Here is a 26995-nt window from a genome sequence, read left to right as displayed (position 1 = left end):
TACTTTTTAGATGACCATATATTTAGAATTATTAGTAAATTAATAGTAAAATAAGAAAAAGGAACTTGTTTACGAGTTTAATCGAAGATTGTTGATTATGGAAAAAAAAGAGGAAAGAGCTAATTAACTAATTATAGTTTGAAAATGATCGTTATAGATCGATTACGAACTAAGTAATACATAGTGAACTAACAGTGTAATGAATTTGAATTTAGTGTTATGTCTTTGCGTCATATAGCTCAAAGGTTAGGGTTGAAGCCTAATTTCCCTCGAGGGAATTTAAAATAAAAACTTTAACGATTAATATCTCGGGCCACGGAGCAAAGCGATGCATATTTTTGCCTGTTTCTTTTGTTTCGTGCAAAAACGCGTCGAATAAGTCCAGTTTCATTGATTTTTGAGGTGCGGGAGGGTAGTCTAAATAATTACCAAAATCAACGCATCTTTGAAGTTAAAACAAGCGCTTGCTGTTACCAGTGTCACCACAGTGTTGCATGGCTGTGACAGTTTTCCTAACCTGAATAGCCAACTTTGACGACTAATATCTCTGTTCGCAAGACAGAACAATGCTTTTTTCTGTCAGATTCTTTCGTTATATGCAAAAACATGCCGAACAAGACTAATTTCATTTATTTTTGAGATATGGAGAGCTGAACTGTATATTTAATTAATCTTCCTTATTTTTAAGCTGTCTCAAGGAAAGCGATATCATGAACGTCCTTACACGGTGTCCCGGATTATACTGTGGCAGGGAATTGCTGCCGGATGGAAATTGGAGCAATTGTGGAGCTTGTCCGCGTGGCTTCCGCGCTAACGCCTCATCGGCATGCGAGCCCTGTGAGGACGCGCCAATTTTCTACGATTGGCTGTATCTGGGCTTCATGGTCCTATTAGCTTTGGTGCTGCACTGGTTTTGCATTGACATGGTTGCAATGCGTCGTAATATACCCAAAGAGGTGATCGCCCTTCATCTCTCTGCATTATTCGAAGTAGTCCTGGCGTCCCTCATAGTCCTTCAGCTAACAGATCCCATTGGATCGTTCAGCATTAAGTCATGCAAGGCAAAAAAATTATCGGACTGGTACACACTACTGCATAATCCGAATCCTAATTACGAATCAACTTTACACTGCACACAAGAGGCAATTTATCCATTGTTAGTACAGTTACCTATATATCAAATTAATTTACCTATATGAAAATACAAAGTTTTTGTTAAATCTCTAAACTGTAAAGTATTTTTGTGATATAATGAAGATTAGTAGGACAAACAAAACAATAGATAAAATCTTTATTGATACTTTTATTTTCTAATAAAATAATAAAAGTATCAGCTTAATTAATATTAGATTATAATACTAATGAAAATTTATTAGCTCATCACAGAATACATTATAATTTTCCAAAGTTAAATAAAAACTATTATTTTCCTCAGAACTATTATTTTGATATTGACAAAATATCTTCCAACACATACATATACACACATACACACACAATCTCTAATATATATTACTTTATGATTTTACAGATACACTATGGTTTTTGTCTTCTACGCTTTAGGAATAGTTCTCATGCTGTTAATAAGGCCACTAATAGCTAAGAAATTTTTACCAAAACAAGGAAAGTTTTCTATTTATGCAGCGTTGTACTTCTATCCAATCCTTGCACTGCTCCATGCTGTGGGAGGAGGTCTAATATGTATGTTCTATATGTACACTTTATAGTGCTGTGAAACCATGTGCCAATTGCTAATTATATATTTTTTTGCAGATTACTCCTTCCCTTACATTCTTATTATCCTGTCAGTGCTTTCAAATGCAGCACATTTCGCATTTAAACTGAATCAAACGGTAAAGTCATTGTTGTTAAGTTCCATCTCGGATATAAAGAACGTGATTGTCATTTTGGGCCATTGGTTGCTGCATGGATATGGCGTGATAGCAGTTGCAACTCTTCGGGAAATCGCTATTCATCCCACAATGTTGCTCCTAGTTGTATTACCTGCTCTGTTTTATATTATAACGGCGAAATTCACTGATCCACACAAACTGCATATTGAATAAGTCGCCCAAGCAAAACAATGTATAATTTATATGTACTATCTCCCGCATGTTTAAAATTAACATGATTAGGCTGTGTATTTATTATGTGATAAAAATGAAATTTTGCGGACATACACGTAAAAGCATTATGGGATTCTTTTAATAAAGATTCTCTTTCAATAGTTCGTGAAATTTCGAAAATGTAAATGCCATAGTAAAAAAAAGTTGAAGAGAATGATTGAATTTCTATGAATTTGTAGAGTTTTCTATAAATTTATATCATTTTTTATCGTTGATCTCGCGAGCATCACGATTGGATCAGATATGAATCCTATTATATTTTATCAAAATTTATACAAGATTCCTATGAGATTTGATTCAAATCAATAAATTCGTGAACCAGATTCCATATTTAAAACGATGGGATTCTTTTCTATCGTTCTCTATCTTTTTTTTACCAGGGTATAGTATAGAGCCCCTAAAAGAAGTTAGCAATTTTTGTATTTGATGTTTGCTACACACATATATATTTCATTACATGTACGTATTATACATCGAGATACATTTCTTTTGCAATATAATGCACACGAGTATACATAACTGAAGTAAAACATTTTTTTCATGTTATAATTTGTTTCAATATACGAACGAATGAAGCTTTTATACAAGAAATAATTTCGCCCATTTTACTCTGGATTATGACCTAGATTATGACATTAAATACATTCAATCTCTATATATATATGTATTTGTACAGGACATTGAGAGAAATAATAATATAATTTAAGTTTCACAAACGGAAGGTGACAACTTTAGTAGAGGGTGAATATCATATGTTACTATTGGTGCGTTCAGGGAAACTCTATTTAGCGCTATTTCTGGTCGGATTATCTTCATCGTTTATTAGATATAAAACTAGGATAGAATGACAAATAATGTCTCCCTGAACGCGCCTTATGTGATACTTAGGCCGCTATTTCATCTATGCTTTTTTATCGTATGACCAAATTTTTCAAGCCTTTGATTGACTATAAAATAAAGAAATCCAAGGATCTTTCCTGACACATTTGTTATACGACAAAAACGCACGAATGAAATAATAGTATCCTTAGTATTTAGAAATCATGATATTAGTCAATTGATACGAAAAAATACTTCATACTAATTAACTATTATACAAGTATATCAATTACCCATGTCGCTAATTGGCAAATTTGAAATAATATAATCTCAAATGCAAGAATAAAATTTAAGAGTACGTTGAATACATTTTTTATGTCACTTTTAGACGGTTCTAATGATGAAGGCAATTAATAGTAAATAACAGTAGTATTGAACAGGTTATACTTTCTTTCAGCTTCCAGAACCTGAACTTATTTTTCTGGTGACACAAGACTAATAAAATGATGTATAATTTAATACTATTAGCTCATAACCCATTTTAAACGAGGTTTTTTCACATTTTTAGGATCTCGAGTTTTTATTGTTTTTTAAATTTAAATACAGTTTAATTTTATATAATCTTTTTGACATACAATTTTATTTCTATCTCGTATATTGAAGCAAAACACAATCATATATAGCTGATTGCTTTCATAATTTAAATTATCTTTTGGATTGATTTAATTAAATTGGATTGATTATGATTCTTCTTTCGGTACAAATGTTAAAACCAATGTGCTTTTTGGCGATATGGGTATAGCATCCGACGGCAGTTTCATCCTACAAAAGCGAATAAGTTCCGGTATTACAATGAATTACTTATTGAACAGATAAAATAATAAAATAGATTTTTACAAATTTTTAAGATTCTTACTTCATAACTTTCGTATTTTGAATGTAGTTGGGACTATGCGCAACTACGCTGACTTCCTCCGATATCCGCGGTATTCCGGATAAATCTATAATGGCTTGTTCTTCCCCAGTCTGATACGCTACGAGATATCCAGGATTGCCGCTTTTTAGCCTATAAATTTAATTTACATATTTATTATACTTTCGTATTTTGATCAAGTATAGGAAAATATCGAAGAATATATATAATATAAAATATAAATTATATAAAATCATGTATACTGCTGACCAAAAATTTAAGACTGATCGGTATTCATAGTCCGTTCTTATTTAAAAACTGTCTTAAGTAACGTCTAAGATGCTAATACGGCCTTCCGATTGATTTGTAACATCTTAAGTATATAAGACGGTATTAAATATAAGAATCGATTATGAACGGATTATACCGATCTATGATCTAATTTACATCGTGTTTCACTTAATTGTTTAAATGACAACAATTCACCTAATTATTTAAATGAGATGTGTAAGGTTTCAAATGATGCAGAAAAGCAAGGCACACATGTTTAAAAAAAAAAAGAAAGTCCTTTAGGTCGATTTTTATGGAAAATACATCTTAAAAATCAATGCTGATAGTGTAATATACGGGAACTCAAATGTTTAACGAGCTGTCTGTACGAGTTCCCATTGTCCGATCAAGCTGAAATGTGACAGAAATTACTTTTTTATGGATTGGAATCATTCTAAAGGGTGCCGCGGAAAAAATTTGAAAGTCGAAAAAATGGACTATAATAAATAAATAAATAAATAAATAAATATATATATATATATATATATATATATATAAAAGAATATAATAAAACTAATCAATGGCTATACGCTACCGACAAAATGTATAATATATATGAGATGTATATATCACACCTCGTATATATACACACCTTTAACTTTTGCCTGTTGTGTGGATAGTCTTAAACATTTTGTCGGTAGTGTATAGCCATTGATTAGTTTTATTATATTCTTACAGTCAAGTTTTTATAGCAAAGTGTAATTGCGATATGTTAATATTGTGTGAACTCACCAACTTCTGTATCGCATATAAGGAAGCGTGGAACAAAGAAAGTCTTTAATTAGTCTATTATAATATATTTATTATGTGAGCAAAGCACTTTTGTTAGCTCGCATTTTTAAGTCTATTCAATATAAAAAATGCTGAAGTTTTATCCGTCTGTTATGAAGTTGTACAATCGTATAGTTGTACTACTCAATATAAGACACAAATTAAACAAAAATGTCGCTAAAAGCACAGTGAGAATACGGATCAAGATGTTTAAAAATTCAAACACAATGAATGGAATAAGAAATAATAAATAAGAAATAACAGATTTCAACCTACTGGAAACTAGATAACTGGAATACACCGGATTTCTCAGATTTCAATCTGTTATTTCTTGTTCTTTATTTCTTTCACTGTGTCTGAGTTTAATAAGAGTAACTCAATATAAGTCAATTGTATTATGTATGTTACATGAAGACAAATTTGATTATTCAATTAAAACCTATTTCTTTTGTTCTTTTTGAGTATAAAATGTATAACTCTACTCTTTCGTACGTATAAATAAAATTTAAAAAAAATTAAAAAACAACATTGAAACAATTAGAGTCTTCAAGGTTCCAGTCGATAGTTAATAATATATATACTGTTGCTCATAATGCTTCTAAAAATGGTTTGCGAATATAATATTTAACTTTCATTCATTTGTATTTCGATTTGATTAAAATGTATGTAAATTCTTAAACATGATTACCGCACACATATATTAATTTTTAAATAAATTGTTAAATTTAAAGAAAAATTATTTACCTCGTATATACGAAGACTGTCCCGTTTACTATTCTGAGCGTCATATGTCCGTGGAGGAACGTTAGACCACTTCGGGCACTTGACAAAGTTGCAAAAGCATCCTTCGCGGACATGACATCATCCATTCGAAGAATTGGTGTACCCGGTAATAACATGGTCATTAACACGATACTATCGGCGACTTCTTTAGGCATGCGTTGCCTCAAGGAAAGCTGTTTGCCATTCACCTGCGATTGACATGTGTTGCCTCAATAATTCGAAGTAAATTTTACATTCTCTCTCTCTCTCACGCGCGCGCGCGCACACGCACACACATATACGTATATTCAATCCAACTTGAAATTATACAATAAAGATTACAAATATCTTTAAAATTATGTGATAAAATTTATCTTGTTATTTTTAACTTACGTTCCACGCAGGCCATGATGTAACCGCAAGCCATTGTAATATGCTCTTACGCAGATCCGTCGCGTTTATGCTCGCATTGGCAGTAGTGAGAAAATGTGAACTCTGCGGTAGATCAATCGTTGTCTTATCGTTATAAACTTGCAAAATATCTGCACGGATATCATCTTGCAACGCAAATAATCTATAAATACAACATCACGTTAGTAAAATATTGATGATATGTCTAATTACAAAATTAAGAACAAGCATACCCTTTGCCAGCGGTTTCATTACGAACGATCTCTTGCCATTTTGACAATATTGCAGCGTTTTCTGAACGATCGCGTGTATAAATGTGTACCAGGGATTGGTAATTGTTCGGTTCAACAGGAAGAATACTTCTGAATTCGTCATGCAGATCCGGATCTTCCGTTAAATATTGCGTGTTTGCCAAACGAAAACCACTAATGCCTAATTTAAGCCAATGAGTAAAGATATCCTTCAAAATAAATAAGACATAAGATATAAATCAAGGCATGGTAAATTGATCGATTAAAATAGAACGCGAAAAAACCTACTCCAAATTCTGCCACCACTGCTGGATTGTTATAATTCAAGTCAGGTTGCGATTTATTAAATTGATGAAGATAATATTGGCCCCTTTGTTCATTCCATTCCCATGCGGATTCACCATATATACTTAACTGTAAAAGCATATTTTAAGTTAATATGCGTTATTCTCTTTCTATGTCAGAGAATTACGTTGTCAAAGAGAAGCTTAACTAACCCAATTATTCGGAGGGCGTCTTTCTTTTCCGCTGTTAGAGCTAGTTATTCCATCAGCCCAGACATAATAGGACGTGAATGGATCCTGCCTTTTTACAGATTGTTTAAACCACGGATGATCAACGGAGGAATGGTTAGGATCTAACTCCAAGAAGATTTGTTGATCTTTTTCCTTTGCTATCTTAATAAGATTTCCCAAATCGCTGATGTTTCCTAATTCTGGTTTGATGGCTTTAAAATCTATGACCTCTCCTACCATGAAAAAATAAAAATATTAATATAATTAAGATTACAATTAATATATTTTAGGAAGATAAAAATGTGACTTTTGAGTGTATATATACCCTTTGCGCTTTCCTTCACCAGAGATGAGAGAGAAATAGCTCTAATATGTTGGTTTTTCAAATCGTTCAGTGTATGTTCCAATTCTGTCAAGTCATTGTTAAAAACATCTGAGACATCTAGCTCAACAATTGCGCTCTCCTCCCACAGTTTTTTCGGTTCGGGAGCAGAACACTTTGGCGCCATTACAATGATGGCTATGGCACCAGCTAACATAGCTGCCCATATCAACCAAAAGAAAATGAACAAGGCCCATCTCAATCTGACCCAGAACGGATCGTTTGCAAATTTCATCAATTCTTCTTTTCCCATTCCAGAGAACACTGTCTTCACGATCTCAATATCGATTTTGGCGTCGCCATTCTCCGAGATAAATTTCACCTATCAAAGAAGCGTATGTATATTATGAACTAACTCAAAAGAGAAAAAAAAATTATGATATAATTATAAATATATTAAAAGAAAATTTATGATATAATTATCAATATATCAGGCTAACGTAATTGATTTTTAAAATATTAAAGAGCTGATTCTTAAAATTTTAAGTATAAATATAACAAACAAAAATATATACAATAATAAATATTTAGATTGTTTGCGTGATATTTCGCGTTGTTTGAAATTTCTAAAAATTATTACTCTTGAAGAAAACTATAATAACTTATCGAATTAGGTCTTGCGAATATCACAAACACGTATTCACACAAAACGTATTTATTGGTTGGCGCGTTCGGTAACGGAATTTCTATGCTTCTAAATTGTCGTATCATTTGTGTTCCGAGTACTCTCGAATATTCCGCATAGGACTTAAGCTGGGTTATTCGATTTTTCGATAAACTTCAGCTGTTTTATTCTCTTACTCTCTTATGCTCTTACTCTTTTACACTCTTTTATCTAATAGGTAAATTACAGCATAATTTATCTGAAGATGAAACAACCGACCCTTATTGGAGCACACTATCAATGATTTGGCCGTCTTCGGTCGTGCGCGTGATGCTCCTCATTTTACATTGTGCATCTATATTAGCGCTTTACATTTACATATAAATGGTGTTTTCCAGTTATTATTAGTGCGCTGAAGGCTAGAATTGTAAAGTATTGTCAGACACAGTGTAACATAGTGAATTATTACATCCTTGTTGTTTGCCTACTTTAAACAAGGATGAAAGACTCACTGTGTTATACAGTATTTGACTGTGTCCTTACTGGAAAGTACCCAATACCTTACAATTCTAGCCTTCATCTTCAGCATTAATAAAAATCATTACAAATCAGAATTATTACAAATTACATTTCATAGTATTTTTAACTATATGTATTTTCCCATAATCAATTGGTACGCTGAATGGTCTCAAAAGATTAAGACCTTTAAATGTAATAACAATTATTTAAAACATGAAACAATTTTTTTAAAAACTTATGGGAAAAAGATATGAAGAATAAACCCAGATCCTCATACAAACAACAACGCTTTGACATCGGACTCTGACTGGTGAAAAGTCACATGTGAGGATAAAGTTTACCCCCCTCCCCCCTCCCATCACCCATTTTTCACCAATCAGCGTTTCAAAGCGCTATTGTCCATATGAAGATCCGGGTTAATTTTAAAAGTACGCAGAGGGAGTAGAGAATTTTCTTAAGGGGATGTTGGATCAAATTATCTAGCCATTACAGCTCTATAAAAATCTCTGAATTGATTAACGGAATAGACTAACTTGGAGCGTCTTGTCTGCGTCAAGTGCAGGAGGCGCAAAATTTATCCCAATTTTTCCAGATAAAGTTTGAACGCCTTGATTCACAGTGAATAACAGAACGCAACCATAATAGAATGTTTGATACAGTTTTTTAAGATTAATTTGGGAAATTTGGGGGGATTATTAATATTTCAGATTGATTGCGTTGAAAGTCCGACAATCATATCAGCATGCAATTATCATTTCTGAAATTAATTCATTTATATAGTTCAACATCTTAACATTTAGACCAATAGAGGCGCTTCGTAATGTTATTTAAACGGTCTTGTTTCCAATCTTACTGCATAATAGGATGTTTGATATTGAAATACTATATTCCTGACAAAGGTCAATATTTTCTTTGCCATTTTATGCGATGCTTAGTTTTTAGATTATCAATAGTGAAATATGGAACAAGTACAGAAGATAAGTAGAGATGGCCCAATAAATGACACGAGTACTGAAGGATGAGTTTGCTACGATCAGTTGCTTATTACACGCATATTATACATATACGCGAAATGAGAGAGGGAAAGGAAGGGAGGGGTAATTATTCAGAACATCCCCGCCACTTCAATTTTGATTAGGCTCATTTGACGCGTTTTTGAAACGAAAGAATCTAGCAGAAAAAAGTGTCGTGATGTCGCTCCATAAACTGATATCAATCGTTAAAATTGATAACTGTTTAAGTTAAGAAAACTGTTACAGCCATGAAAAAAGATCTTTCTCTGTTCTTGTCATTCGTGAAAAGTTGTACTCTCGTGTGGAATTATTCGTGGGTTTTCAATTTGACACGCAAAGCAAGATTTAATTTTAAAAAATTGCCTTTGGTTTTACGGAAGAAGTGGGACGAAAAACCTTCACACATACATGTATTTTACGACGATTGCGGAAAATTTCGTATCTCTTGCCAGTACGGGGAGGAGAGAGGAGGAAAAGAGGAAATGGAGGCATCCTAAAGTATATATGTATGTACATATATGTAAGATAAGAAGAGTTCTAAAGAATCACAAGATCGTCCTTGGCGGACGCATCTTGGCTCGGGTGCTTTTATTTTGTATATTTTTTAAAGCGTTGCCGACTTAGAGCGATGCCTTGATAAACATATAGCTGTCCTGCAGTTTTGAACAATCCGTCCGTTCATCCTGACATGCGTCTGTGCGGTGTTTCGACATAAACGCAAACGCTCATACCTGTACGAGCTTCGCCATTTTCGCGGACATTGCATCATCTTTTACAACTTCGGGAGGCAGGAGTCTTTGTGCAATCGTTTTATGATTGTCTGTCGAAATAGAATCATTCTTCTAAATTAAAAGTATAATCCAATCAGCGCGAAGAAAACTTACAACAGTTCTAGAAAATTCTGCTGAACGCAGTCATTAATATAAGAATATATATGCGAAGGATTCCCGCACCGCTGCCTCCGCAAAATCAAAGTCAATTTTTTAAAAATCTCGCTTTGCGTGCCAAATTGAAAACTCACCGATGATTCCACACGAGTGCATCTTTTCACACATAGACTACGTTCGCTTAGACGTTTATAGCGCTTGTGAGCAATCAATTGTCCTTGTTTAATATTTAATAAACAAGGATGAAACTTAAAATATTGTAAGCGCCAAAGCGAACCCAGCAAGAATAGAAAAGGGTCTTTTTAATGACCAAGATAGATTTCCTAACGTGAAGTCAACTTTAATGATTAATATCTTGGTTCAAGAGGCAGAGCGACTTTTTTTCTGTCAGGTTCTTTCATTTCTTACAAAAACGCGTCGGACCAAATTTCATAAAAATTGAAGCAGATGGAGATATTCTAAATAATTACCAGATTAGAATCTCAGAAATCGAAACCATAGAAGCGAGACGATCGACACGAAGGAGATTCTCACCTCGGTGGTCTTCTCATCCTTCTCAGTCGCGATCTTCGCGGTGCTGTCCTCCTTAAGCATCCGCTCCTGTACATCCTGATCCAAATCCTCGCTATTCCGTTTGCCCATGATGACTGATGATAATACAACTGATATTCTTTTTATTACTATTGCGCTGTGCCACGCTACGCTGATGCTGTTGAGCGTTACTGATCGTTACTGATCGACGTTTTCTCTTTCTTTTTGCTCCTTTAAGCAATAGCCTCGCCCTGCTCCAGCTGCTCGTCCGACGCCCAGTCGATCCAGTCTCAATGACGAAACTAACTCCCTCAATGGTGATCTGGAGTACTAATTATCGGTAATCGGTCAAACTAGGTCGAACCGTGTATAGTGTAGTACCTCCATACATCTTATATTGACTGACAATACATCCGTACTTCTCTTTTTGTTTCTGAATCCGAAAGTGCAGCAGAACTAACCTCATGTAACCCACAATTTAATAAGAAATTAAAATTGTGGAGATTTCAAGCAACGCAAACAAATCTTATATTCTTAATTTAGAGATTTGTTCTGTCAGCGAGTTGTACATGACATATGTTGAACGGAGTATTGTAGAACACGAAGCTTTCCTTATTCCTTTGATCAAATCAAATATATGCCAAATGATTCAAATGACCAGGCTGGAAACCAACGTCAAGCGACTTCTAACACGCTGCGAATTAATAGCGAAGGATGATCCACATCAAGACTGGAAGCTCGAAAAAGTGCGCGAGCTAGTTCTTATTTCTACGTTTCTATCATGTTTTTATTTAATATACGCTACAGTTAAAGTTTTATAATGAGTATAACTTCATACAATTGCTTAAAGTAAAAAGTAACATCGAGATAATTTCATTAAATAATTGTAGTATTTATTATAGTTTTTATGAATCAATGTATATGCTTATATATATATGTTGAGTTATTTATATATATATATAATTGATTTTTTTTTTAGAAAAATTATTTATAGAAAATATGGGAATTTATGTATAATCTATAATAGCACACACATAAAATTTGCTACATACATAGTATTTATATTGCACTATGAATATTTACTGATTATATAAGTTTTGTTCATGTAAATTCTTTGTTTCAGTATATACTTTCTCTAGATGACATGATGAACAAACTGCAGACTTCACCAAAGTAATATAATTTTAGTTGTAAAATATAATACAATATATATTATTTATTATTAATACTTACGTATTAGAATATAATATATACATAATGTGACCAGATGATTCAAATGATTTCAACAGGACAGTCTGCTTTTGGAATGTTTGTTCCTCATTAAATATATTAAGTATCTCGATTTTAGCAAAAAGTAGCAAATATATTTTATTCAAAAATATTTTATAAATCTTTTCAAATATGAAATACAATATAAATCGCTTCCAAAAAGTATTTCAGCAGTTGAATGAATTTTTTTCTGAAATAAATAAAATGTGGACAATGAAAAAATTCAACTTTGAGTTTATTTTTTAAAAGCAATATTAATAACAAGAATTAATTATTATTTCAGTTGAGAGAATTTTTTTATATAGATATTTCTTAAGGATTTATTAATCTTGTTAAAGCAGATAATTTTAAATCATAATTACAAATAATTGCATTATTTTTTTAAAATAAGTTGTTATTAATATATTTATCTTTACACCTATATATTTTTTCTCCCCCTTCCTGCTTAATAACATTCCTACTTTAGATTCAAAAATATCTGGTCACATTAAATATGCAGAATGTCCTCAAACTTGATAATAATTAATAGCAAACTCTTCTGTAGATGTAACTTAACGACAGTTGTTAATATGTATTAAACGAGTTATTGAGTGATAATAACATTGATATTAAGAGTTATAAAATAAGTCTACAGATTATTTCGAAACGAAAAATGTCGAAGTTACAATAATTTTTAAACAAGAAATGTTTAAAGTTGATCATTGAAATTGTGCAAAATTCACACATTCAGATGTGATACATCATTCAGATGTTCCTAAATATCAGTCTTATTCTTGATACTGTAATTTTCTGCAGATTGTTCTTGTAACTGCTTTTTAATTTGATTATATTCGTACACAAGTTATTAAGTAAACGTTGAATATTTTGGTAATAACAGAATAAATCTCAAGTATCACTATTGAAAAAAATGATACACATCAAACTTCTTCCCTTTTAATTGATTTATGATTCTGATCGAACTGTCAAAGATATCACATATAAATTATAATTCACACTTTCACCGTGCTATGTCTATACATTTGAATTTCTATAATTGGACTGACCTTCGTAAGAAGGCAAGTGACATTTTTTAAGAATAAGATAATTTCAATGATAAACTTTAAATATTTCTTATTTTAAAACTGTTAGCCTCAAGATTTTCATTTTAAAATAACTTGGGGATTTTACTGTTAACTGCACTTGTGTAAAATCTAAGACAACCTGTACATTTTTAAAATTATGTCTAATTATTATTATATTCACAATATTAAAGATGTTTGTGTAGCATTAAAAAATTGAATTTATAGTAAACCATCCAAGGATACCATGATGGGCTACATTAAGCGGATAAATTTTCTAAAAGGAGTCATAAACGCAATGAAATTGTCAAATCCAGTGGAGAGAGTGGTTGCTGCACAATTGTTATCGAAAAATTCAGTATCCACTAACAATTCCGCCAGTACAAATATTACAACGCAAATACATCAGAAGACTGTCGCTAAATACAATCGGGAATTACGGGCGGAATTATTTCATAGCAACAGAGGTAACTTATATACACCTCATGCTAGGCCAATTTTAAGTAACTTGACTACGCTATGTAGCTCACCGATGACCCATGGCATGTTTTTATTTGTTATGTTTGTTATATTTGTTATATTTGTTAACCCTCCGTGAACCAGGTGGAAAATCAACATGGATTATATGTGAATATCTCATGCCCCATGCTGTATTTTATTATAAATATACTATAATTTAGTATTGGTAACTTTTCGGTTGCATGAAACCGGCAACATGCGCGCGGTACTTTTTAAAAAGTTATAGAAATTTATCTTGCTGGGATATGTTACACCCTGGCGGAGGGTTAAATAACATGTATTTCATAATGGTTAAAAAAAAATTACAAAAATTATTATAAAAAAGAAGGCTTAATATACCAATATACATATATCACAATTACATATCTATTATATAAAAAAAATTATTTTATAACTGTTCTTTCCGTTTATAATGAAAATATCAAACAAGGGTACAATCAGATTCCTACCTGAGTGCCACTTAAATGTTATTTTATCCTTTAACATTCAGTAAATAACAAGGATAGAAATGATATATAGATGACACTTGTCAGATGAGAATCTGAACATAACTCAACCTGAACAGAAAGTCTACCATACATCATTGGTATAGAATGCAGTATAGAATGTGTTAATTATAAAACTAAGATGGATTTTTACATATAATTCTCGACATTAAATCTCATTATATGGTACAGAAGCAAATAAGGATGGTGTACGACAGAGATTATCGAGCTCTAATATCAAAGATGAAGATCTGGATGCTATTTTGAAGTATAATCGTAATATTCAAGAGAAGATCGCTGAGAATATGCTCTCCATGACCAGCACTATGAAAGAACATGCATTAGCGGCTAGTGCTATCATAAAAAAGGATATCGGTATGCTGGAAATGTCTGACAAATTGACTGATGTAAATTCTATAAATTTAAAAAAGGAATCCCTGAAGTTAGAAGAGCACACGAACTCAAAATGGAGATGCTGGGTATGGCTTATGATAGCTTTCGTTCTGATTGTATTTTTTAGTGAGTATTTCATATGTTAATTATATAAATGTTTTTTAGAGACAATGTATTATACTGTTGCCAGTAGGTTATAAAAATATTAATAGTTGAATTATCATTTAATAATCATTTTGTATTAATATTTTTATGTATTTCAGACATGGTATTATTTATGAAAGTGACACGGAAAAAGATTTAGGTAATTTTCTATATTGAGGTGTTATCAATCGCGATTGAAATGAATGGCTACGTTACAATGCATCTGACTATATGAGTCATTGCTGATATTATGATGATAGAATTGTATAGCCATAAGTGTGCTTGTAAAAACATCTGTGCCACCTAAAACCACTTGAAAATCTGGTAAATATATTACAAAATAGCGATACATCAATTTACTCCATTCAACATCATTATATGTAATTTAGTTTGTTATGCACAATTTGATAATCATGTCCAAATATTTCTTCAAACATTCCTTGTTTCTAATGATTGTAAATGATGGAATTTGACCCTATATATGTATATACACATGAATCTTTAGGTATTGTCCATGTATTACATAGATCGTTTATTTATGCATAGTAATTTGTTATTTTTGTTATAAACTCAATAAAATTCTACTATGTATATATTTAAGATATATATATATATGCACCTGTTGAATATCCACAGAATAGAAGCGTGACGACTATCCTTCCATATGGATAGTCTGCACTTTTATCCTGTGGATGCAGCACGTTCACTTTCGACAATACGATTTTATAGACAGTGTCAGAAAATGAATGTACTTACAGGCAGTAGTGTACGAGCGATTTCAACGGTAACAGGAAAAAGGCCGGCATAGTCTTTCAGGTTTCTCTCTGCTCCAATGATAATGACTTTCTTAAAACGATTACTTTACGAATATTCAAGTGATTTATAAAAAAAAATATAACAAAGTCATATGAAAATTATATATATATATATATATTAGGTGTTGGAATTAATTCGTAGCGTTTTACAAGTGATGGGAAGTACTTTCATTAATGTACTTTTTAATGCTCATGTGAAATAAATAACATTCTTTCATTAAAAAACGCTACGAATTAATTCCAACACCTAATATATATATATATTAGGTCATTTAAAAAGTACCCGCGGTTTTTTGTTCAATTTTTGAATGAAAAAACCGCGGATACTTTTTAAATGACCAATATATCAATAATTACTGTACTGATTGTACAAGTTGCATGATATAGAAAAAGTAAATTTAAAGAAATATAGACTTGAAATAGTTGAAATATATGACAAAAGATTTTTGCAAAAAAAATAACAGAGTAGAATATCCTTTTAAATTAGTTAAAACTCATTTTTTAAATTGTTTTACATAAATAACTATAACGGAAAGTAATAATAATAATAGTGTTATTTTGCTTGTTGTTATATATTATTAATTGAATATTATTGTATTGTAATTATACAATTTTATGAAAAAGAAAAACTTAATATTGTGTTCTATTTTAGCAGTACACAGCGATATACATGTAATTCACTATATGATTTTATCCTTTTTATCCCTTCAAATCTTTTTACTGAACCATCTGTTGAAATCTAATCTCAATAGTAATCGAGCCAAGTGTTCGCCACTAGGTTGCGCACGTACTCTATTCAATGTTTTTGTCAACCAATCCATTACGCTATCGAGTGTTTCGCATAATGTTTTGAGTTCTTCTTTTTCCGTTAAGAGCAAATTACCAACTTCCCACATGGATGCTTGTAAGATGAAATCGTCGCACAGTCGTAGTAAAAGGTGTATCAGCTTGTTCACCTGTTAAAAATATTCATGAATACCAGGATAATAGAGTTCAAAATCAATCAAAGAGATGATGTACGAAAGATGATTCGTCAAACCTGCAACATTTTGCATAAAAAAATGTTTTTGAATTTTATAAATAATTCTAATGAAATTTACGGGATTTTTTTTTCCTGTTCCGCTGCCTAGCAAAAAAGTTTGCGACATAACGTTAGCCAGAAATATCGAATGTGCCTTTTGTATATCTTCAAAATTTCGTGTGTTTTTCATATTCGCTTCCATTATAGCATATTGACTTTCCACCACATCCACTTGTAAATAATACTGCAAGTTATCGACGATAAAAATCAAATTATTTCTTAATTGGATCACGCCGATGTCACTGCGAATATACATTTTGTTATAATAATTTTGGATAGCAAAAATATTATTTATCTTATAATAAATATAAATATATTTACAAGTTTTTGTGATGCATGTGTTCACTCCAGAGATTCCACAACTCTATCTGAGTCTTTTTAACTCTCAACAGGAAGCGAAACAATGTATTATAATCGTTTAACGCTACCGGATTAAACAACAGATGCAGCGGCCAGACAACTTTGTATTTCAATGTGATCATGCCCCATCCGCGTTTCTCTAAAATAAAAAAAATTCGTTCGTCTTATCTTTGAATATTTTAGAAAAATCTTGCAACGCAAATATGCACCATTAGGATCTTGCTTTTCATTATCAAAGAGATCAGTGTCATCCGTGTTGGCGTCCTCGTTCTCAGAAGGTAGTGCAGGCACCACGAAATTAAAGCTGTCGATAGCACTTTCATCGTTTAGATGTATCTTTCTCAGTGCCATTTGAAACGCAAGATTAATGTCTCTGGATGTATGACTTGTTGGCGCCTTATTCAGAATGTGCGTTGTGAGCTTGATTAATTCTAAGAAAAGATCACCGCGTCCCATCAGGAAGAACTCTTTTACCAGCCTGAGTTGTTGCATCAGTTGCGCCTCTTCAACGGCAACATGCCACAAAAGTTCGGTTACGCACTGTTTCAATTCATTGATCGTGCGATCGAACTCAACAATGTTGAAAACTGACTTTGCCTGGAGATTCTGAAGTTTCCTAAAGTACTTATACTCTTTGTCGCCCCATACAGAATTTTCTGTTTTGGGTATCATGCTGAAATCTAAAGACATTTAGTTCTTCATAATAATTGTATATGGCTGCATTTATTTGTTTATAATAATAATAATTATTATAACAAGATACTTTCCTTTTTAGGATTAAAAATTAAAAATTACAATTTTTTTACCTTTTTTCTGTCTGGGATCGTTTCCGAACATAATGACTGTCTGACCGATGGTCAAGATTTTATTTGCCAACGATGGCTTGATGTAAGATGGAAGCATGTCCATCTGTACATTGTAGTCCCACATATCAACATCAATCTTTTTATCATGTATTGATTCACGTGCATCAATGTTATTCTTCCTATCCTCATGCATCAAAGCTTTCTCGCAATCCGGTATTTTTTGTATAAAAAATTCCCTGTGAGGATCTTCTAGATGCCCATATAAGAGCCAGCTTGTTAAATGCTTGTAAAAAACAATATGAACAGAATGGACCATTCTAAAAGCGAATAGATAAATATTATAAGGCAAATAGTGTCAAATTTCATTATAAATCTCTTACAATTCTAGAGTGACGTTGATCTCGGGTATGCCGGTATGCATACGCTGATGTAAGCATTGCAACAATTTACAACCATGGAATTTCTGTGTACGAATCTAAAACGAAAAAAGTTAGTTAATAACATTTTTTTATATCAGCATATAAATTATAATATTTCATAATAATAGTTGTTAGATTCAATATACATTTAATCATAAAAATGCTTTGTGTCACTTTGATTATTCTATACATGATTACGTATAAATTTAAAATCATATACAATATATATTTATTATTTGTTAAAACAAGCAAGATAATATAAAGTTACAAAAAAAAGGAAATTTCTCTAAAGTCTAGATGTAAATGTATCATATAACTCCCTAGAGTTAAAAACATCCCAAATGAAAAAAATATTCTGGACATATGACATAGCAAACATTATAACACAATTGTAATAGAGAAAACATATACATTGATCTGAAAAACAAATTGAATTATACTGAGACCAATTAATGTAAAATATCTTTTTTGAAGAAATGTATAATGACCTCACGAATGATAGAATGTAATACGGAAAATAGACAAGTGTATTTTTCAACACTACATAGAATTAATGACAGCGGAGTATGATTGTCGTTTAAGACTGTATTCTCCAATTCAATTATTTCTTTACGAAATGGCTCTAGTGCTTGATCCATTCCATCGAAAAGAGCATGTATATAAAGACCAGGAGTTACAGATTCTATAAAATACAAAATGGTTAAATTTTGAACATAAGACAATTGCATAAAATATATTTCATCAAATTTCTCATCAAACCTTTTGTATTTTTGCTGTATATAAAATTTCGTATGATGTTACACTTCTTTACAAAATCTAATATTTTATTAAGTAGCGCCTGTTCTCCAGGATGTAAATACTTGTCAAGATCTATGAACTAGAAGAAAGATTGATGAGAAGCACATAAAGATAATATTTAAGGCATCTGTTCACTCACTGTTACAATTGCCACTAGATTGTAACATTAAAACTATCAGAAGCAAGAAAACATATAATAAAATGCAAATTATATTTGAATAGAAATTTTTTTAAATAAAATGACGTTTCCTACCGATAGAATAGACTTATTAAGAGATATAGTAGTTTATCGAAAACTATCTTCTTTCTAGGAAAAATTTAATATTTCTATATATTATTATATAATTTTTGATAGTTTGTCATAACTGTAAACACAGTTCATTTTGTTTTTGATTATACACAAAAAAAAATTAAAGATAAAGATTCGCTCTTTCGAACGCTGTAAACAAAATTTGTTTGTAGTTTTTTAGGACAGGCCATGGAACTTTATAAAGTTTGTATAAAATTTTTAGATTTTACGAATGTTCATTTATGTCCTTATAAATTTATAAAAACTCAATTAGATCGAAATATCAATTACTAATATTGAAAATAGAGACTTGAAGCTTTAAAATGCTTTTTTTAAAAATCTCGTTATAATAATTTTTAACAAAATTTTTCTTGAAACCTGTAATATTTTTGAAGGACAGACTAATGCCCGTATTCATAGTCAGATCTTGTACTTAAAGCTTCCTTAAATTTATCTTTAAATGCTCAGCAGTCAATAAAATAATTCGTAGAGTATCTAAAGATAAATTTAAGGAAGCCTTAAATATAAGGCCTGACTACGAATATGAGTATAAGTGATCCTTCAATTTTTTTTGCGTAATGTATGTATAATTCATTTTAAGATATAAGTTTTATTAATGAAACAAAAAATTGTTGTTTATATCACAGTTTTTATATTTTACAAGACAGTTCTATCAATTCCAAATATTGTTTCATTTATACATATTTTCATATTATTATATTTTGCAAAAATTTTTATTGCGAATCTGTCGCATCTGACGTCATAATTTGAAATAGTAGTGGTGAGTGAACACACTGAACAGGAGAGAGGCTTAAATGTATAATACTCTTCATTGATTAAGATATGTACTCACATCTGTTTCTATTATCTGCGATACGTTGGTTGAACATCCCCAAAGTGACAATAAAATTTCGTGCAACATTTTTTAAATATTAAACATCAAGTAAATGAGAAAAGAGATGTATTAATTCCACATTTAAGGTAATTATTCAGTTTAGCGACGACGGCTCGAAAATCAATGAAACTATATTTATTCGACGCGAAACGAACGAATTTGACGGAAAAAAGCGTCGTTCTGTCTTGCAAATTGAAATATTGATTGTAGAAGTTTGCTAGTTGAGGTTACGAAACCTGTCATATCGATACAAGAGATCTGTTCGCATTGTTTGCACTTTTTGCACTCGGCACTTTCAAGTCAGTTCAAGTTTGTTCGCATTGCATACTTCAACATATTCCAATGGTTACATTCAGCAGAACACAACAGTTTGCAACCGTTTTAAGCCGGTTCTACATTAGTTACAAGCCGATCGCAAGTTTGTGCGACAGCCAATATAAAGCGTTGATTTCAAAATGCAAGTTTCAGATTGGCTGGTGCACAAATTTACAATTAATTGGCTTACAATTAATGTAGAACCGGCTTTATGATTGTCTGAGATAGGACCGTTCTTCTTGATCTAAAAGCATAACCCAATCAGCGCGAAGAAAACTTCCAATAGTTGCAAAATAAACTTTCTGCTGAACGCAGCCAATCACGATGTAGCGAGTCCATTGTAATTGGCTGAAATAGAACCGGGCAATTGTCAATCGTAATCATCAACTCTGATATTTTCTTTATGTAAAAATGTGAAGCTACGACCTTTACAGAATCACAATACTGGCTAGATATTGTATTTTCATCATTCAAAATATCTGGAAAAAAGAAGAAAGTATTCTGGTTAATCAAATGACGACGGAGGAGCATAAACATCTAGCTGACATCGTGAAGGAAACTCATGCTCTATTGCGCGCCGAATATCATCAATATGGTGCCGAAATGGCATGGAAACGCCATTTGGCGCGAAATGATGTTTTACAGGTTACTTTAAATTTTCATTGTTTATAAAGTTAAATTTTGTCAATTCAGAGGGAGTAAACAAATTAGAATATATTTAATTGCATAATTTGGTTTTATTTATAAAATATTATTTCAGAGATATGCTATATCCATGCACAAATTGGCCACTAAGTGCTGGGTGGATAGTAATTCAGATTTGAAAAACGGAACGTTCTGTAGAATAGAATGGATAAAAACACAATGCAAAGAATACTTTTACAATGGTGGTAAAGAGAAATATGATAAGAAAGAACAAGAGATAAACGCTAAAATGACTTTTTTTTCAGCAAAATCGTACGATGAAAGTGCAACGTGCGAGAAAGATCCAAGCCAAGTGAAAAACGGTTTACAAAATTTTTTTGAACAGAGAATATCGCTTTTAGATGTAGGAAGTTGTTACAATCCTATAAGTATTGACAATGCGTTTGATGTAACTGCGATAGATCTAATTCCTACAATAGGAGTCTATCGATGCGATTTTTTGAACATTGTGATCGGAAAGGAGAAAATTCTCTCACGGGACATGCAGGAGATTTGTCAATTACCCACGAATTTCTTTGACTCTGTTGTATTTTCTCTATTGTTGGAATATCTCCCATGTCCAAAACAGAGATATATCTGCTGCAGAAATGCATATGATGTATTAAAGAGTGGTGGCATCCTGATTATTGTGAGTCCAGACTCGAAACACGTTGGTGCAAATGCGAAATTGATGAAATCTTGGAGGTACACGTTGAGCAAAATAGGATTCATGAGAATAAAGTATGAGAAACTGCGTCACATTCACTGCTTGGTGTTCAGAAAGTGCGTGTACAAAGACGTAGCGATACGGTGGTCCAAGTTGCATTGTTTTTTTGAGACTGACAAGAAATATTTGTCCGAGACAAAGATTTTTATTCCGCAGGATTTTCAAACAGTCCGCTCTAAGGAAGAACGAGAGAAATTGGAATATGAGGAAACTGATATAGCGAGTGCTTTTTCTGAATTACCGTTTAATAACGAAGTATTAACATAATATAATAATGTTTATACTTATTTGTATTTTATTAGCAATTTTATTTTTGTCGATGTTAAATAAAACATTTTATGGGTAGCGTCTAAAATTTTAATTTAATTTTAAAATTCTAGATATATACCGAAGTAGCGCAATCCTTTTATCTGAGCCGAAATGTCGACATCTTTTCTGTTGATCGTTCAGCAAGGCCTCTATTTTTGAAAAGTGTATACGAAAAATTTAAGAAAAACTATAGTATGTGTCACATATACTATAGTATTTTTCTAGTTTTTCGTTTGCGATACTTTTCAAGAGTATTATTAGTCAGTTTCACCAACGTTGATCAAGCTTAATCGTGATTAACTGTCAATCGCAATTAGTTGATTCTACTAAACAGCAAACGCGATTGATCAGTCAACGGCCGATTAAGCTAAGTGGCGTTGATGAAATTGGCTTTAGGGACTTTGAATCAACTGTTTGCGGAGCAGATCAGTGAGCGCTCGCTACTTTTGGATGATCTAGAAGAATACACCAATAGCAGCGAGCGCTCACGAATCTGTTCCGCAACAGTTGAGTTTGCTGAAAGCGATTATTGGCTATTTCGACCGCCATTTTCGATCTAATTGTCTGTAGTCCAATAAACTCTTGTAGCGTATTCGATTCGACCTGACTCCGAATCAATGGTCTGTTCGTTTTAGCTGCATTTCTTACACAATTTAACTCTTTTTTTGCAGCTAAACAGGACAAATTGACTCGGAATCGGATCGAGTCACTAATGGCTTCTGCACACTGGACACGGAAACGCTTACCGCGCAGCAAAATGTGATATGGTAGCCAATAAGCTTATAGCTTATAGCTCTTAATGTGTTCATTGGGTATCGCGTCTCCTTTTGCCGCGCGGCAAGTGTTTCTGCGTCCAATATGTAGGAGCCAAAGTGTAGTCGAATTGCCACTACGAATGCTTCGAAACATTTGATTAACCAATCGGAAGAAAGAATTTTACTAATTGACCAATTAAAAAATGCTTCGAAGTATTCATAGGGCAACTCGACTACACCCTAAGGCTGTGATCAAAGTCTCGCTACAAATGCTCGAAGCATTTGATGGACCAATTAAAAGAAATTATTTTATAAACTGATCAATTAAACACTTCAAAGCGTTTGCAGCATCGCGTTGACTGTACCCTAAATCGAATACGCTAATTGCTATTAGTATTATTGGTATATAATATAATTAGCAAGAGTGAAATCACACGTTGCGGAAAAGGGCTGCGGAATAGAGAATGCGTCATTGAAACGACCAATTAGCGCTATTCAGAATAATTTAGAATAACGTTGATTGGTTGCTTCTATTTATTAATAGTGGCTTTATAATGGATGATTGGTAGATTTCATAGTCCGTTTTGGCACCCCAAATGGGTGCCATTTTTAGTACTTTTTCTAGTACTTTTTTTAGTATTTTTGCGATACTGACATAAAGCGGTCGCGCTTCTCTAATAAATAGGATTCTAACTCTAGTATTGATCATCTCATCGGTGTTGTCGATGAGCTTGGACTAAGAAAGTTTTTTCGATCTTTTTGTAATCTTTTCTTGTTATCTCTTGTCGGTGCTGCACGTGGTACGTATAATTTTGACTTTATTTTCAGATTCTCTTTAATAATCCGTTGTATTAGATCATGTATTTTAGGGTTATAATGTGTATTAAATCGTCAAATGTCTCCGCAGTACGATAGTTATGTAAAAAATGATCTTTTTACGTTGGTTAGATACATAACCTGTAAAAAAATTTCAGTTTAAATAGTAAATAATAATTTAATGAAATAAAACTTTATTTTGTTTAAATTATATTTATCATCAAAAATATAAAATACAAAGATATATATATATATATATGTGTATGTATATGATATATGTGTGTATAGGATAATAGTGAAAAAATGTGCATACTGATTGTTACATAGGAAGTCAAGATGTCGTCTCACTTGAATTGGATGATAATTCGCGACAATAATGCTTTTCTTCTGAAGAAACGCAACATCAACAAACCGTTTTCTACGGTTCGTTAAGTCTACAGTATCTTCTAAAACATTAATAACTTCAACAATATTTCTTGCTATTACATTAATAATTCTTTAGGAGGCTAACAACTTGACAAATCTGAGTAGTTATCGCTACTCTGGTTTGATTCACCGTAAAAGCGTCGGGGTTATTGATACTCCCGACAAAAAGGGTTTCACAGTTGTCTATAAAAAGGCCAAGGCAGTCAACAAGCCTGCCAAAGCTAATGTAAAGAGCACAATGAAGGCAGGAGCTCGTCGTTCTCTACACAAGTTGAAAACTCTACTTAAAAAGAACAAATATCGCGTAGACCTCACCAAGGTATGCAAATTATAGAATCATTATATTAAGTTTATTAATTCTCTGCTTTCACTTCAAATGTACTTCAAATAAAAACTTTAATAAACTTTCTACAATAAGCTATTAAGTAAACTTTAAAGACCATGGTACACAAAAAATTTAAGTTTGTTAGATATTTGCAGTAAGACATAAGCAATAAAGAATCAACATGTTGGATTGGACTTATAGTAATTGGTCAATTCATTTACTGTGCTTAAGTTTTTTGTGCTATTGCTCTAACTCTTATGCTAGAAGAAATTAACCAATCACAGTATATTTTTCTTTTTGTACTTAACTGTAATTGATTGATTCCTTATTACTTGTAACTTAACTTAGGTAATGGTTTCTGGTGAATTGAGTACTTACTTTTATACTACCTTGTATTATTGACAGTTAAAAGATAATTATGTTTTGTATGGCACTCTTAATCAGATTTAATAACATCAGTAGTTATAAAACAGACCAATTACAGTCATTCTATTCTTCAGAAGAATAGCTATAATTGATCAGTTTAATATTATGATCTGATAATAATTGTTTCATTAATTAAATTTTTTTTAATAAAATATTTACTAATTAAAGTTCCTTTCTTATTATGTTTGTTTTTACATAGAACAAATTTGATTTTAATTGTATGTCATTTGCCATTAATATTGTATTAATGCTCCCATTAAAAATGTTTTTTAGGCTGCACTGCGACGGGCCAGTGCCGTACTGCGATCACAGAAACCTCTTCCCACTAAGAAAACACGAACTACTAAAAAGACCGATTAATTTGTATATTTTATTAAATATACATTGTAAATTAAAATATCTATTATGGACGACGTATTCTGTGAAGTAATTGTGCTCTAGCTTAGTAAGATTTTTTGACGTACTATTTACACTTGATTTAAAAAACTTTGCTGTGCACCATTATTTTGCAGATATGTCATATTTTTATAATAAAATAATACACATTTCAACAAAATAAAAATATTTTGAAATAAGCTTTTAATTATATTAGTTGTAAACATCTTTTTAGGTAAGTCTTTTATATCATATAAATTAAAGCTTTTTTTAGATTGCGATGTTTAGGTCTTATATTATGGAATTTTATTTTTAGATTGAAAGGAAAATCGGCGCGTACTTCTGTGATTGATCTGCGAAATCCAATTTTTAATTAGGTAAATTTTATTTATTAAATTTGTTTTTATTTTTTAAATTAATTATATTTATTTAATTTCTTATTTATTATATAATATTTCTCTCGCGTGCATGCATTCACACATGCCAACTTTGATATTGATATGAATGCCATGATTTTCAATTCGTTACTTTTGACTTAAAATTTAATAAAATATATTGCTCAATAACAAGAATTTTTTTGATTGTCAGGTTTGCAATTCTCTGGAAAATCGACAATGAATTGTATGAATTTTTATTTACCATATCTTTTTTTCATTTTGTAATAACAGAAGATTCACCGATACTGACATAGGTTTCCTAAAGAGCTTCTTTATTTCTCAGAAATGAACTATTAACTTTATTAATACTGATGAAAACATGATTTTTGAAAGTAATAATTTATATATTTGTAGCTTATTTCTACACAAAATCAATTAAAAATGAATTCTACAAATGCGAAAATAAAATTTTCACTTTTTTGTAAATTGCGTAGTTTAAATATAATGATTATATTATTAATAATATCACATCGTTTTACATGTTTATAGATTTTTAAATCAATTTTATTTGTTTTTTCTTATTTTTTTTATAATATATTTTTAAATATAGTGTCAATAGTGTAGCCTAATATAGTATCAATATGTAGTCCTATTGAAGTTGAACGCAATCGTGTATTTAAAAAAAACTATCAAAAAGTAATATTCACATTACATGTTTGCGTCCGGCAGAACAGTTCAAGATATGCATATCAATCAATAGAAACCGTTTTCAAAATAAAAAGATTCTAGAAAATCTTATATATTACATTCACTTGTAGATATTTTGTACAGATAATTTCTGAGAAAGAAAAAGAATGAGAATATATGGCATTACTACTTACTGTGTCAATTTTTAGTTCCATTTTGTAAAACGCTCATTTTTGCTTATTTTATGAAAAAGTTAATTACTACAAAATTGCAAACAGTATTATAAAAATTGTTATGTTATCTGATGAAAGACACTTTTTAGTTTGTATTTATGTTTTTGAAGTTTTATTTTTGACTTTTGTTTAAGAAATATCGTTCGTTCGTTAACAAATTGGTATGTCGGTGTTGATAACTTTTTATTTTTATATTTAAATAATGATAAATATCCACCAAATCTAATGAGTGCCATGATTTGTATATTTGCTAACTGATTATCCTTTACATTACTCTGAAATTTTAGATTTAAAAATTCTTAACTAATACAAATTATTTTCATTATTAGGTTGCTAGTTTCAAGCGGAACATATTCATATTCCACGAAGGTATTT

At 31.5% G+C, this 26995-nt stretch overlaps 6 protein-coding genes across 10 annotated transcripts; 4 read left to right on the top strand and 2 right to left on the bottom strand.

Moving 5' to 3' along the window:
- Window positions 1-2720, top strand: LOC105144743 (JNK1/MAPK8-associated membrane protein). 2 transcript variants are annotated; one of them, XM_011053833.2, is made up of 4 exons: window positions 1-173; window positions 689-1156; window positions 1532-1701; window positions 1774-2720. In XM_011053833.2, exons 1-4 carry the CDS (start codon window positions 145-147, stop codon window positions 2064-2066), a joined length of 960 nt encoding a protein of 319 aa, XP_011052135.1. In that variant the 5' UTR covers window positions 1-144; the 3' UTR covers window positions 2067-2720. The 2 variants fall into 2 exon arrangements, with proteins under 2 accessions (XP_011052135.1, XP_011052136.1); XM_011053834.2 differs by having other exon boundaries at window positions 3-245.
- Window positions 2541-11119, bottom strand: CD98hc (CD98 heavy chain). The gene is made up of 9 exons (XM_011053836.2): window positions 10838-11119; window positions 7224-7602; window positions 6881-7131; window positions 6672-6797; window positions 6366-6592; window positions 6115-6295; window positions 5704-5930; window positions 3862-4011; window positions 2541-3767 (listed from the first exon to the last, which is right to left on the bottom strand). Exons 1-9 carry the CDS (start codon window positions 10943-10945, stop codon window positions 3686-3688), a joined length of 1731 nt encoding a protein of 576 aa, XP_011052138.1. The 5' UTR covers window positions 10946-11119; the 3' UTR covers window positions 2541-3685.
- Window positions 11120-11174: 55 nt separating this feature from the next.
- Use1 (Vesicle transport protein Use1) lies at window positions 11175-15978 on the top strand. 2 transcript variants are annotated; one of them, XR_845971.2, is made up of 6 exons: window positions 11175-11580; window positions 11958-12007; window positions 13390-13628; window positions 14358-14684; window positions 14822-15026; window positions 15461-15978. XR_845971.2 is itself a non-coding variant. In XM_011053841.2 (5 exons), the coding sequence occupies exons 1-5, from the start codon at window positions 11404-11406 to the stop codon at window positions 14860-14862; spliced, it is 834 nt and encodes a 277-aa protein (XP_011052143.1). In that variant the 5' UTR covers window positions 11175-11403; the 3' UTR covers window positions 14863-15297. The 2 variants fall into 2 exon arrangements, 1 of the variants encoding a protein (XP_011052143.1); XM_011053841.2 differs by lacking the exon at window positions 15461-15978 and having other exon boundaries at window positions 14822-15297.
- Window positions 15979-16070: 92 nt separating this feature from the next.
- Grip75 (gamma-tubulin complex component 4) lies at window positions 16071-20265 on the bottom strand. 2 transcript variants are annotated; one of them, XM_087415439.1, is made up of 9 exons: window positions 20124-20265; window positions 18943-19053; window positions 18672-18865; window positions 18145-18239; window positions 17765-18081; window positions 17168-17638; window positions 16920-17097; window positions 16618-16840; window positions 16071-16473 (listed from the first exon to the last, which is right to left on the bottom strand). In XM_087415439.1, the coding sequence occupies exons 1-9, from the start codon at window positions 20158-20160 to the stop codon at window positions 16225-16227; spliced, it is 1875 nt and encodes a 624-aa protein (XP_087271565.1). In that variant the 5' UTR covers window positions 20161-20265; the 3' UTR covers window positions 16071-16224. The 2 variants fall into 2 exon arrangements, with proteins under 2 accessions (XP_087271565.1, XP_011052142.1); XM_011053840.2 differs by having other exon boundaries at window positions 18943-19060; window positions 20124-20264.
- Window positions 20111-22246, top strand: Samtor (S-adenosylmethionine sensor upstream of TORC1). Of its 2 annotated transcripts, none has more exons than XM_011053837.2 (3): window positions 20111-20251; window positions 20915-21125; window positions 21241-22246. In XM_011053837.2, the coding sequence occupies exons 2-3, from the start codon at window positions 20994-20996 to the stop codon at window positions 22156-22158; spliced, it is 1050 nt and encodes a 349-aa protein (XP_011052139.1). In that variant the 5' UTR covers window positions 20111-20251; window positions 20915-20993; the 3' UTR covers window positions 22159-22246. The 2 variants fall into 2 exon arrangements, with proteins under 2 accessions (XP_011052139.1, XP_011052141.1); XM_011053839.2 differs by having other exon boundaries at window positions 20112-20251; window positions 20933-21125.
- A 1351-nt stretch (window positions 22247-23597) lies between these two features.
- RpL28 (ribosomal protein L28) lies at window positions 23598-25349 on the top strand. Its single transcript, XM_011053843.2, has 4 exons — window positions 23598-23755; window positions 24099-24194; window positions 24274-24516; window positions 25222-25349. The coding sequence occupies exons 2-4, from the start codon at window positions 24108-24110 to the stop codon at window positions 25306-25308; spliced, it is 417 nt and encodes a 138-aa protein (XP_011052145.1). The 5' UTR covers window positions 23598-23755; window positions 24099-24107; the 3' UTR covers window positions 25309-25349.
- The last annotated feature ends 1646 nt before the right edge of the window (window positions 25350-26995 follow it).

This window comes from Acromyrmex echinatior, chromosome 18 (genome assembly GCF_024713525.1).
Source record: "Acromyrmex echinatior isolate Ae372 chromosome 18, ASM2471352v2, whole genome shotgun sequence".
NCBI classification, from domain to species: domain Eukaryota; kingdom Metazoa; phylum Arthropoda; class Insecta; order Hymenoptera; family Formicidae; genus Acromyrmex; species Acromyrmex echinatior.
The sequence above is the reverse complement of the archived record's forward strand: the minus strand, read 5'-3'. Positions and strand labels throughout refer to the sequence as shown.

Excerpts from the sequence above, each read along its gene's own strand:
- LOC105144743 (XM_011053833.2), top strand. The coding sequence starts at position 145 with ATGATCGTTATAGATCGATTACGAACTAA. Across the intron at positions 174-688 it reads ATAGATCGATTACGAACTAA|CTGTCTCAAGGAAAGCGATA; the intron begins GTAATACATAGT and ends CTTATTTTTAAG. Across the intron at positions 1,157-1,531 it reads CAAGAGGCAATTTATCCATT|ATACACTATGGTTTTTGTCT; the intron begins GTTAGTACAGTT and ends ATGATTTTACAG.
- Use1 (XM_011053841.2), top strand. The coding sequence starts at position 11,404 with ATGACATATGTTGAACGGAGTATTGTAGAACACGAAGCTTTCCTTATT. Across the intron at positions 12,008-13,389 it reads AAACTGCAGACTTCACCAAA|TAAACCATCCAAGGATACCA; the intron begins GTAATATAATTT and ends TTGAATTTATAG. Across the intron at positions 13,629-14,357 it reads ATTATTTCATAGCAACAGAG|AAGCAAATAAGGATGGTGTA; the intron begins GTAACTTATATA and ends TATATGGTACAG.
- CD98hc (XM_011053836.2), bottom strand. The coding sequence starts at position 10,945 with ATGGGCAAACGGAATAGCGAGGATTTGGATCAGGATGTACAGGAGCGG. Across the intron at positions 7,603-10,837 it reads AGGATGAGAAGACCACCGAG|GTGAAATTTATCTCGGAGAA; the intron begins GTGAGAATCTCC and ends CTTCTTTGATAG. Across the intron at positions 6,798-6,880 it reads GACGCCCTCCGAATAATTGG|TTAAGTATATATGGTGAATC; the intron begins GTTAGTTAAGCT and ends ATGCTTTTACAG.
- RpL28 (XM_011053843.2), top strand. The coding sequence starts at position 24,108 with ATGTCGTCTCACTTGAATTGGATGATAATTCGCGACAATAATGCTTTT. Across the intron at positions 24,195-24,273 it reads TCAACAAACCGTTTTCTACG|GAGGCTAACAACTTGACAAA; the intron begins GTTCGTTAAGTC and ends ATAATTCTTTAG. Across the intron at positions 24,517-25,221 it reads ATCGCGTAGACCTCACCAAG|GCTGCACTGCGACGGGCCAG; the intron begins GTATGCAAATTA and ends AATGTTTTTTAG.
- Samtor (XM_011053837.2), top strand. The coding sequence starts at position 20,994 with ATGACGACGGAGGAGCATAAACATCTAGCTGACATCGTGAAGGAAACT. Across the intron at positions 21,126-21,240 it reads CGCGAAATGATGTTTTACAG|AGATATGCTATATCCATGCA; the intron begins GTTACTTTAAAT and ends ATATTATTTCAG.
- Grip75 (XM_011053840.2), bottom strand. The coding sequence starts at position 20,192 with ATGTTGCACGAAATTTTATTGTCACTTTGGGGATGTTCAACCAACGTA. Across the intron at positions 17,098-17,167 it reads TGAAAAGCAAGATCCTAATG|AGAAACGCGGATGGGGCATG; the intron begins GTGCATATTTGC and ends TTTTTATTTTAG. Across the intron at positions 16,841-16,919 it reads CACATGCATCACAAAAACTT|TGACATCGGCGTGATCCAAT; the intron begins GTAAATATATTT and ends GTATATTCGCAG.